The 12,642-nt window shown below is 34.1% G+C and overlaps 1 protein-coding gene across 10 annotated transcripts in view; it reads right to left on the reverse strand.

Annotated features, from left to right (window-relative positions):
- Window positions 1-2,030: 2,030 nt before the first annotated feature.
- Window positions 2,031-12,642, reverse strand: part of LOC106059675 (inositol hexakisphosphate kinase 1-like) — a 52,899-nt gene continuing 42,287 nt past the window's right edge. For 9 of the 10 annotated variants that reach the window (XM_056028646.1, XM_013217354.2, XM_056028645.1 and 6 more), the window contains 6 exons: window positions 10,333-10,507; window positions 9,586-9,670; window positions 8,935-9,097; window positions 8,322-8,500; window positions 7,060-7,235; window positions 2,031-6,368 (listed from right to left, as the gene is read on the reverse strand). In XM_056028646.1, the coding sequence (XP_055884621.1) occupies window positions 5,298-6,368; window positions 7,060-7,235; window positions 8,322-8,500; window positions 8,935-9,097; window positions 9,586-9,670; window positions 10,333-10,428 (1,770 nt within the window). In that variant the 5' untranslated portion in view covers window positions 10,429-10,507 and the 3' untranslated portion in view covers window positions 2,031-5,297. Of the gene's footprint in view, window positions 6,369-7,059; window positions 7,236-8,321; window positions 8,501-8,934; window positions 9,098-9,585; window positions 9,671-10,332; window positions 10,508-11,612; window positions 12,492-12,642 lie in introns of those variants that run through there. The other variant, XM_056028649.1, reaches the window with a different exon arrangement.

A 12,642-nucleotide genomic window follows, 5' to 3' on the forward strand; every position in this document is an offset into this window, starting at 1 on the left:
GAGCTTTATTGTCTATGTAAGCTAATATACAACTCAACCCATGATGCAAAAATGATGTCTGGGTCATGTACGTAAGACTTGCATCTGAAACAAATCACTGGGTAATAGAATGCAAAAAATACATTTAGAATATCAATTTAGAAACTCAAGAAGGGTGGCTCAGCATTCATAAATGTTGAAGTTATAACCTGCAATAGAAAGAACTAGTGCTTAGCTGATATTGTGTGTGGAGAGATGTTGATATCTCAGTGTTAATACATTACACTAGTAGCTGATATTGGGTGTGGAGAGATGTTGATATCTCAGTGTTAATACATTACACTAGTAGCTGATACTGGGTGTAGAGAGATGTTGATATCTCAGTGTTAATACATAACACTAGTAGCTGATACTGGGTGTAGAGAGATGTTGATATCTCAGTGTTAATACATTACACTAGTAGCTGATACTGGGTGTAGAGAGATGTTGATATCTCAGTGTTAATACATTACACTAGTAGCTGATATTGTGTGTGGAGAGATGTTGATATCTCAGTGTTAATACATAACACTAGTAGCTGATACTGGGTGTGGAGAGATGTTGATATCTCAGTGTTAATACATTACACTAGTAGCTGATACTGGGTGTAGAGAGATGTTGATATCTCAGTGTTAATACATTACACTAGTAGCTGATACTGGGTGTAGAGATATGTTGATATCTCAGTGTTAATACATTACACTAGTAGCTGATATTGTGTGTGGAGAGATGTTGATATCTCAGTGTTAATACATTACACTAGTAGCTGATATTGTGTGTGGAGAGATGTTGATATCTCAGTGTTAATACATTACACTAGTAGCTGATACTGGGTGTAGAGAGATGTTGATATCTCAGTGTTAATACATTACACTAGTAGCTGATACTGGGTGTAGAGAGATGTTGATATCTCAGTGTTAATACATTACACTAGTAGCTGATACTGGGTGTAGAGAGATGTTGATATCTCAGCGTTAATACATTACACTAGTAGCTGATACTGGGTGTAGAGATATGTTGATATCTCAGTGTTAATACATTACACTAGTAGCTGATATTGTGTGTGGAGAGATGTTGATATCTCAGTGTTAATACATAACACTAGTAGCTGATACTGGGTATGGAGAGATGTTGATATCTCAGTGTTAATACATTACACTAGTAGCTGATATTGTGTGTGGAGAGATGTTGATATCTCAGTGTTAATACATTACACTAGTAGCTGATATTGTGTGTAGAGAGATGTTGATATCTCAGTGTTAATACATTACACTAGTAGCTGATACTGGGTGTAGAGAGATGTTGATATCTCAGTGTTAATACATTACACTAGTAGCTGATATTGTGTGTGGAGAGATGTTGATATCTCAGTGTTAATACATTACACTAGTAGCTGATATTGTGTGTAGAGAGATGTTGATATCTCAGTGTTAATACATTACACTAGTAGCTGATATTGTGTGTGGAGAGATGTTGATATCTCAGTGTTAATACATAACACTAGTAGCTGATACTGGGTGTGGAGAGATGAGGTGACTGAGCAGTAAAGTGCTTGGCTACTGAAGCGGGGGTCCCAGGTTTGAATCCTGGTGAGGATGGGGATTTTTAATTTCGGTATCTTGGGTGCCTGACATTAGTTGGGGAAAAGTAAAGGCAGTTGGTCATTGTGCTGGCCACATGACACCATCACTAACCATAGGCCACAGAAACAGATGACAACATATTAATGTCACAAAAATAGAGTGATAATGTTTTTAGAATAAAACCATTCAGTTATTAATGGTAAGACAAATACACCTCAATAGTAAGTTACTATCATCTTTAAATCTTAAAAATCTTGCTTTTTAAGATGAAAAATACAAATAGTTGAATAATTGTGAATGTTTTATCAACAATTATTCGGAATTAAGCCCATAACTATTTAAGAATAAAATATTACCATGTGAATTCGAATAATTTGGATGCCCATTGTATTCTTAAAGTAATTTTGTAAATAAACAAATGTAAGAATGTTCAGATACATGTACTAAATTGTACATTTTATTCTGTCAAAATACATGGCTAGGAGGATGTACATAAATGGTTACATCAGAAAAAGAAGATTTACATCAACTTTGAAACTAACAATTGAATCAGTTCATAGTAAAACAATAAAAATCTATTCACAGAGCTACTTCTCTCTCCTAAGTCCACAGATGAAGGTCAATAAATGAAAAAAAAAATTGAGGCTTATTTCCTGAATTTTAGAAACTTTTTCTTTTTTCCCCATTTTAACACAGTATATATTTAGAACTGGTTTTGTGATGAGGTCTTACATACATAGGTAATCTGTACCCAGCTGACTTTACACAATCTTCTCGTCTAAATAACATACAAAGTGATAGGAAAAAGTTCTAGTCATGCCTATCCATTAAAGAGCAGATTAGTCAAGCATGTAAAGCACCCAGATCTATAAAGAATGAGCACATTAAGGCACCAGACCAAAAAAAAAAGATCTATGCCTATGTGGATGGATTTCTTAGTAAAACAAAGGAAAGTAGCTATTTTTACTGTGTCATAGAGTAGACACTTGATGAGAAGCTATGCAATTTTAAAATTACATTCTAAGTGTATGTGGCTTAACAAAAAAAAAACATGTTTTTTTATTTAAATAAGCACAAAAATGAATAGCATAAAAAAAATTGTGTGCTCCCCCAACAGATGGCATTGAGCAAACCAAAACCTACTTACTTTGTAGTAGACTTCATGTGGAAACCAACAGTAACAAAAAAAGAAGTACTGCACTACAAATCAGAACATCCTATCTACAATCACAGAATATTTGTAAAAATTAGGAAATAAATATCTAATATATAATTTTTGTTCTTGCCTAGTGGCACTAAAAGATTTTCTATTCCCTATCAGTATTTGTTGACATGATGTACTGATTGGGGACTTTTGCTGGTGGCAGATTATGATGGTTTTGAACCAACTAATGAAATGATTTGAATGAAAATCTCATCCACATTCACAATATATATATATAATATCTTCTGTTGATATATATTTGAAACAAAACATGTTAAAAAGCCAATTGAAGTATTTCTGAACATGATAGCAAAGGAACACTTCATGAAGCAATGTACCCTTTGAAAATATATGATAGGGTAACATTTCATAAGGGAGCAATTGTAATAATATAATGTGGACATTACCCACACACTTCAACAGTAGAATCAACTGTCTTTATAAATGTAGGACAGGAAAATCCAGTGACCTTATAAATCATTTTTTTCATATCACCCTGTAACCCATGTGACAATTTGTTTTGAAATTTTACAATTTTTGTTCATTTATTGGCATTAGATCAAAATGTATAAAAAATGGAGGCCTAATTTTCAAATTTGAGTTCAATAATTACATTTCTGCATACATATTAAAATTCACTTACAAAACATTAAACAAGAAAGAAAAAAATACTTTTTTTAAAAAAGAAAATACCTCCTTTACACAACTTATACAGTGATTTTTTTTTCTCTTAATAACTAACGAATGTTAGATTTTTAAAAAATGTAAACAAATGTACTCTTCTATTCTAGTACATTGAGACATTCTTGATATTGGCACCAGAAACAAAGCTAAAGAACAGGTGGAAAAATATAAACAATATTTTTGGCTGAACTAAAAGTTCTTTCCATTAATAATGGCAATTATAATAATGGGATGTGTGGTTGAGTGTTTTGGCTGGAGGCAAGGCAAGTTCAAACCTCCATGTAGAATATAGAATTTTAATTAGTCTATTTGAATCTGAGTTCTTCTCCTGGATACTCCATCCACCCCTGTCCACACTGAGCATGGAAGATGCCCTATAGAAAAGCAATAACAATAATGTATTATAAGAACTCAATGTTTCTTATTAAGATATAAACTTCAATTTAAGCACAAATCATTTTTCATAGGGAACAAAAAAACAAAAATTTGAAAAGAAACAAAAACAAAAGTATTTTCAACCTTGTGGTAACAAGTTATTTCCTGAAATGTGGTTCAACTGTATACAAAGGTAAAGTAACTTAGAAATCATATACATGTGGGACATACAAATACTAGTTTGGCAATCATACAAGGCAGAAGTGTTGAACAGATTTGTATAACAACAATTGTCACAGTAACACTGGAGTCAAATAAATTGATCTTAGCAAATATATTACAGAAGGAGCTTTTCAATTTTGAATGATAGCATTATTTGCTGTCATATAGTAAGTCAATAGTTCTAAAATGTTTTCATCTCATAATGGAATAAGCAGTGTAACAAATACCTGAATACAACCTTTTTTTTAAAATCTACATAAGACGTTTTACCAACTTTAATCAGATAATGAAATGATATAAAGACTACGTTGTATTATAAAATGGTCTGGAGAAAAGTATTTAAAACTTTCCTTAAGTATGAATGAAGATAAAACATTGAATATCTACAGTAAATTCTGCTATTGGCAAACTCCTGCACTTTAAATGGCCAACTGCATAAATCCTTATACAGTGTGATATGGCTAGCTAGCTTCTTGAAACTCTCATCAAAAGTCAATTTTGGAGGAACTGACCATGTGCCAAAATGGTGGAGAGGTCATGGTGATTGACAACATCAACACACTAGCACTAATTTGTACCAGTAATATGTTATTGGAAAGTTGGGTGTTCTAAAGTTTCTCAAAGTAATAATCAGTTCCCTGTAAGGTGCCTGGAAGTATTTCAGTAACAAGAGAATTATGTAGCCAGCATTCATAGGCTCCACCATCTTTTTTATATTCTGATGATTACACTTATTTACAGTTGCAGAAACCAAAGGTTTACAATTTCATAGCAAGACTTTAATTTCACCAAACTGCAGGCACTTAGCCAGAGTTAAAGATGTTGCTTTTTTTTTAAATTACATATTCTGTTTTTGTAGGTATGCAAAGCTAAATCAGGTCATGTTGTAAATAATAAAAAAACAGCAAACAAGAAAACATTTTACAAATAGATAAGACTTTGGGTACTTACAATCCACTCAATAGTAATGACAGTTTTTTCCCTGTATACAAGTGTGTGTAATCTATTCAGCTGCCATGGATCAACATAAGCAGATTTGACTTCACATAAAAATGTATCAAGTGTATTGCAGCCAGTTGCTGGAGACAGGGTAAGGAATATGTTGCCAAAGAAAGGGTTATAAATTATAACAAAGTCAAGAAGTTTGAGTTCCCTATATGAAATGATATGAAGTGATTACTGGTCCCATGACACAATGGAGGAGTCAGAAACTAAGTTTCATCCATTAGCTGTACAAACAACTTGATCAGGTTTTCCAGGCCCCTTATATAGTCAGTGTCTGGACCAGAGTGAATAATTCTGTCAGAAACAAAACCTTTGTGTGTAGTGTGAGCAAAATCAATCATTTTCACATCAAACTTGACTGCACTTACTTTAGCTTCTTGGACATCAAAAGAATGGCTATTTTTCTGAGGTGTGAATGAGTATTGAGTCAGTTCATTATCTATGTTGCACTGTGATGAATGTGCCTTCTGTTCATTGCAGGACTCTATGTCCTGTATGACAGAGGGAACCCCAGGGACAACAGTATCAACACTTTGTGCTGCTATGTCTGATCTTGATGTTTCTAGTAAGTTCTCCAAAATAACTGCTGAGTTATGTTGACTAGTCCTACTCTCAGCTGAAATATAGCTGTTATCTTTTCTGACACCATTCTGATCATCCAGCAGTACTCTGGGAGGAATATTTTTTGAACTGGATTCTGATTTGACACAATTTCTGGTCATTTCTTGGTCCAAATGTAATCTAGTTTGGTCACATGACTTGTCTTCCTGATGATTTAAGGAAAGCTTTGACTGAGGCACATTGAGAGGGGAATGGTGTTGACTAGAAATGTCATCTTTGAATTTATTGCTCATCTTGCCAGCTTGAAGGTTCACATCAGAAGGTGTGTCTGTTAAAGTCTGTTTGCCTTGCAGATCACTCTCTGCAAGCAAAGCAGGTGTTAAACTTTCAGAAGAAGCAGTAGGAAGAGTGGGATGCGAACGATATGAACTTTCTGAGACAGTTGTGTCATCTGATGACTCTTCATGGCTCTCAGGTCCCAAATCTCCATCATAAATAATGAGCAGTGAACTGGCATAAAAACGGTATGAGTCTAAGGCTTTAAGACAACCTGCTAATTGTGAAAGCCTGTCAACAATAGGTTTAACCAGCTCCTTACGAAACTGTTGACTATTGTGTAGAAAGCTGTAAAGTATCTGTTTGAATGACTGGTCATTTAAAGTCCTTCCATGGAACTTGTCCACACTGTGGTAGACTCCAGATGGTATATGATACACCTGACATGGAAATAAAGAGACTTGTAATGGAAGTACAAAACTGTATACATTTGTTTTTTCTTATCACTTATCCAACCTACAAAGTAATGTCTTAATAAAGTACTTTTAGTATTTAAGTTAATATTGTTTATTTGATTCATACTGTTATGAATCTAGGCAAGCAACGTACAAGAGGGATTTAAGGTGAATGAGGAGGTTTATTTACAAATGTGAATGACAGGAAAACAATCTACTAACACAGATATAGTGGTGCACCTCCACCACACAATTCAATTCTTTTCCTTCTTTCAGACTCGGGAGAAAACTTAAAACACACCAAAACATTATATTCCAGTCCTAAGAGGGATGCTGTGTACCTGCTGCACTTATGATGGCAGAGTGCAGGGCTAAATCGTCACATTATTTATTCCCTTGTATATAATATTTTCAAAAGTTTCTTGCAATTAAAAGAAATAAAAATCTGTAACTAGTGTTTAATATTTTTAAAATGATAGGTAAAGCTTCTGCAAAAAAAAAATACATTGCTAAAATCTTAAAAGAAAAACATATTTACTTATATATGTACATTTAAATTTTTAAATAACTTTGATGTCATATAATGTGCATACTATAATGCCAAAATAATCAAGGTCAATAGGGTTAGGGTCATTGTTCTTGTTCCATTAAAATATAGACAAGTAAAATATCTAACCTGCATACCACAAAGTCTGAGACCTAAAGTACTGGACGTTGTCTCTCTGCATTTCTTTAACTGACTTGCTACTTTGACCTGAGAAGCATCGTCACCATGAAGACGTGATCCAATCTTTAGATCAAGGATGCTGGGATGCTTAAAATCTGCGACTACATTTTTTAGCAGCATAAAACGTGAAATTGTGGTTAAGGTCCATATCTGGAACTATTATGAGGATGGTTGCAGTGAAATAATTTACATGATAATGAGATCACATATCATATAAATGCATTTGATACTATTTATAAAGACAAGGTATGTTTATTTTACAGAGATAATCTTATTATTTTAATTGTAAAAGAAATTTCCCCTTAGTTGATATTATTCTAAAGAGAAATGAGAAACGTTTTGTAAGAGTCTGAGTATCTCACTTACAGATGTCATAGAGGCAACTGTTATAGTGAAACAAAAATATAAGAACTGAAAATAACCATAATTTGTGAACAATAAGTAAAATATAATAAAATGAGAAAAATGATAAATGAACTGATTTGATTCAGCACAATAAAAAAAATTCAGAGAAGACGGTTAATTTGGAATATTGTTGGGATCCTTCAGTCATAATGACTATGGTTCATCTTGTAGAATACTTTTTCATCTGACTGTGGAGCCCTTTTTTTGGAGAGACACTCCCGTCCACATAAATCGCAGATTAAGGTGACTTTCACTTTGGTGGTAGAGGACACAGCCATTTTCATATGGCACGCTTTTCTTCCAGAGCTGAGGCCCATGTTTTTTTGCTGTCCATAGCTTTCTTGGTCACCATCTTTCTTCACATAGTGTGGTCTAGGGCTATGTCTTGGCTAGGGTCAGTATCAATGTCACTGTTTTGAAATCCCCTTTGATTAACAGAGGTGCATTCGACTAGTTTTTCTTGAGCCAGTTGTGAGTTGACTGTAAAGAATGACTTTTGGGATGTGGTTGTCCTCCATCTGGCGAACATGATCTCAGTATTGCACTCTCTTTTGCCATGTGATTTTCAAGATCCTTCGGAGGCAGTGCAAGTGGAATGAGTTCAGTTTTCTTTCTTGCTTTGCATAGGTAGTCACTGCCATACAGTAGAGTGCTCAGAATGCATGCCTTGGAATATGATGGTTAAACAATTATCTGGATTAAAATGAGATATCCTAAATGTAAGGGCAAAAAAGAAAGGATCAAAATTGTTGCATAAATTCACATTTCATTTATTAATAATTCAAAGAAAAACTTTTAAAGGATATGAAGCTTATTGTGGCTGTGCTCTGACTTGCGCAGTTTGTCCAACAACCTCTTATGATTTTTTAAACTCCATGGGTTCAATTTCTGTGTTTTAGAAGAAGTAGCATCTTCAGTATGAAACACCTCATTGGTGGTTGAGTTAAACTCATAGCTTCCACTTCGCAAAACACGAATCATGCACCTGACAGATAACAAGAATTTTAAGGTTGTTTAACATGTTTTTACCATTTATTCAAAACTTTGGATATTGTACAATAGAATCAATTATTTAAGTTAAACATAATCATCACATTTTAATCCTGTGGGTTAAAAGACCAATTGCTACTGTTAAAGTAATGACATACAAACAAGAGTGCTAAAGAAAGTTTTGAAATAAAAGTTGAGGGTGATTGGAATCCCTTTTGTTTGTATTTTTTTGCTGTGTTATAATATCAAAATCTTTACTACTGTCATTTTGTTAATAATGTTTTTAACCAACTACTCTAGTCATGGTTTATTTTAAGTTGCATTTTTGAAAACTAACATGGTTAAACAAATTTTAATAATTCCTTTTATCATTTCTGGTAGAACAAAGAAATGTGATGCTGTAACTATGATTAAAGTCTAATGTCTGACCTGTTTTGTGCTGAGGAGTTATCTTCATGATTTGTAACTGTATTGGTTAAAACTGGATGAGTGTGGTCACTTGAACAGGAACAAGAACCACTGTCCTCTAGCACTGGTAGGCCAAGTAACTGGATGTATCCATCTTTCTCAGATAGCTGGACTTCTATTTCTCCTACAGCCAAGACAATTGCTCAACAAATGATTTATTTGTACAATGAAGTTAATGATTTATTTGTACAATGAAGTTAATGATTTTATTTGTACAATGAAGTTAATGATTTTATTTGTACAATGAAGTTAATGATTTTATTTGTACAATGAAGTTAATGATTTATTTGTACAATGAAGTTTATTTATATTGTCATTTTCCAAAGAATTAAAGATATATCATTTACATCAACAAAGAGCTTAAACTTTTTTGTTTTATAACATTTCATTATTTTGCTATAAGCATTAAATAATAACAGTTCAGCTAATTTAATAACTTTGAAATCAGCCAAGTTGGCTACCTACAATAAAGTTGATGGAGCTGCTGCTATAGTTGATACAATTGCATGCTAAATGAAAAGCCTGCTGAACAAGCACATTAGCTTCTGTTTAGAGCAGATGGTCTCTGAATTAATGAACTAAAATGACACTGTTGAAAGTATTGCCACTAACCTCTATACTCTGGAGTAAATGTTTTCAATTCATCAGGTAGAGTCTTGTATACAAAATGTTCTCTAGCAATCAAAGGTTTACAAACCTACAAGTAGAATAATCAAAGTAATAGTGTTACATGGTCATTAAGGGTTTTAAAGTAACCCAACACAAGTTTCAACAACAAATCTTATGTTGTGTAGTACTACTTAATGTAGTAGAGCCAACAAGTACAATGTCTGAAAGTGTTTACTTGAAAACTCTGAACTGCCAAACAATAAATGTGGATAATTCAATTGTTTTTCTCCAATGGCCAGAAATTATGTGGGATGTGTGACCAAGAAGTTTAAACTGCTGACAACATATCAACAGTGGCTTAAATTCAACATACGACTAGAGCAACTAAAGGCAGAACAGAAAACCTTCTCCCAGATCCCCCATTGGTCCAAAAATGATTAGAACTGGCACTCTGAGCATGCTATAAGCATGAAAGTTGCGCTACATACATGTTATTTTGAAAAAATTTTAAAAATAGTTTCTTGTTAGAGCAAGCAAGAAGATGTCTAGTTCAATCAAACACCAAAATGAATAGTCTGACATAACATAATAACCTTTAAGGAAGTTTGAATGAAATGTAGGAGTCTATCCTTCACAAGACTCATGGAGAAAAACAGAGGTCAGTGAAATTGTGTAACAGACAATAGTGTTACCCCTCAAAGCTCCTCTCAGAAGCTTAACAAGAAGAAGTAGACAAAGTATTCTACTTACTGTTGTAGCATCATATTTTAACATGGAGGATTGTCCAGCCACCTGATGATCAAAGGGTGCCAACAGCTGTATACCCTCCACTGGTTTCCAAGCCATTGGTTGCTGTATTCAAGTGTAACTAGATAAGAGGCTGCATCTGCAGCCTTGACTTCTCACATTCTCTGCTCCACAAGGACTGAAAGTATATAAATGTCAGAGAATATTACCACATGGTTTCTCATATGGTTCATTGGGAATTCAAACAAGTTTGATAAGAAATGTTGAACTTTTGTGATATCAATTCTTTTTTGACTACTTCAGTTAAAGAATGAGCTTTTAAAGCCTCTATCTTTTATTTAGTTTTTTTATACTTTAATGTTCCATCTCACTATTAGGTGTGTATGGCTGAGAGAAAAAACGCTTGGCTACCTATCAATGGGGCTCGAGTTTGAATCCCTACTTGAGCTGAGTTGTGTTTGCTGAGCACCTAAAGACAGCTCTAAAACCTTCTCCCAGGGGCAGACTAGATGTCAAATTTGGCAATGGAATTACCATACCATAGGGCTCACAAATTGATTCCCATAAGATTTAAAGCTATTGCTACCTGCTCTGATAAAAAATAAAGTTTAGCTAATGGATTAATTCTTCTTCTTCTCCAAACTGTTCTCTTTCCCTGTGTAAAATTGTGATTTGTGAAAGATTTCATGGAGAGGAAATCCTGGGATCTTGCAATGCACTAACCAAAAATTATAACGGACACACTATTTTGAGTTAATTTTGGTAACAGTGGAATCTATAGATTACTGTATACCCCAATATAACAGGAAATTCATTAATTAATTTATAAGCTTACTGTCTTGTTATAGATTCACTCGAGTATTTATACTTATTCAACTTCTACAGGACTATAAAAAATAGAAACCTTATTGTTTGTTAAAATCGCTTGGAGTATATAGTGGAATGTAAATCACCAGTAGCATGGTATATGGATATAGGTGAATTCATCATTAAGAGAGTTTTGTTTAGTATTGCAAAGTCAAGTCTGTACTTATTGTCATTCAAAGTGGCCCATTCGGCGACCCCACTGGCCCATTTTGGTACTGGCCCACCAGGCACTAGATGCCCATATAGCCAGTCCGCCCGTGCCTTCTTCTCAAACCCAACTGCATTTCAAAACAGATATTTCTTCATAACTTCTTCTTTCTGGTTTTATATAAAAACTTTTCACTTTAAATGTATCCTCATTCTTTATCACATGAACACACACACAAACACGCGCACACTCATAGTAATTGTAATACCAGCAAACTTGTATCATTAAAATAACACCATGACTGAAATAAACCCAATTGTTCAATAAAAACATTCACTGCAGATTTTGTTCTAATGAAAGGTGTGCTTAGGTAACTTTGTTTCCAGAACACAAGAATGTGAGTCTCTGGCACTATCTAGGCGACAAGTGTTGAACGAGTTGCCAACATAAAGACAGTGTGTGTCTAAGACAATACTGAAAGAGAGATCAAACGAGCAGCAGTAAGTAAGGCACAACTAGACTTTTTGCGTGTGTCACTTCTGACGTGTGTTACACTTCAGTAACCACGTGACAGTCTAACGAGAATTATAGTGATTATATGACCATACAGACACATTTTATACGGTGATTATATTGAGCATACAGACACATTTTATACGGTGATTATATTGAGCATACAGACATATTTTATACGGTGATTATATTGAGCATACAGACATATTTTATACGGTGATTATAGTGGGCATACAGACATCTTTTATACGGTGATTATACTGGGCATACAGACATCTTTTATACGGTGATTATACTGGACATACAGACATTTTATACGGTGATTATAGTGGGCATACAGACATCTTTTATACGGTGATTATACTGGGCATACAGACATATTTTATACGGTGATTATAGTGGGCATACAGACATATTTTATACGGTGATTATACTGGACATAGACATCTTTTATACGGTGATTATACTGGACATACAGACATCTTTTATACGGTGAGCAAGTAGATCTAAATGCAAGACTAGGACTTTCAATTCTGCTTTTGTTTCTTGACATAAGAACTAAAGGACACTACTGGTGTCTCAAGTGGAGACAATTGTGTTCCAAGTATAGACAGACCGGTGTAACTTCCAATAGTAACTCCGCCTCGATCACCCGCAGGTGTTTTGCTTACATCAATATGCATAGAGTTTTTTTTTATGCAAAACGTACAGCTGGCCCTGGTCTCAAGTATAGCATGGTTAATATACAGTCATAAAATATTGAAAAAAAAAAAGGTCAACGCGAC

Source organism: Biomphalaria glabrata, chromosome 5 (genome assembly GCF_947242115.1).
Source record: "Biomphalaria glabrata chromosome 5, xgBioGlab47.1, whole genome shotgun sequence".
Lineage (NCBI taxonomy): Eukaryota > Metazoa > Mollusca > Gastropoda > Planorbidae > Biomphalaria > Biomphalaria glabrata.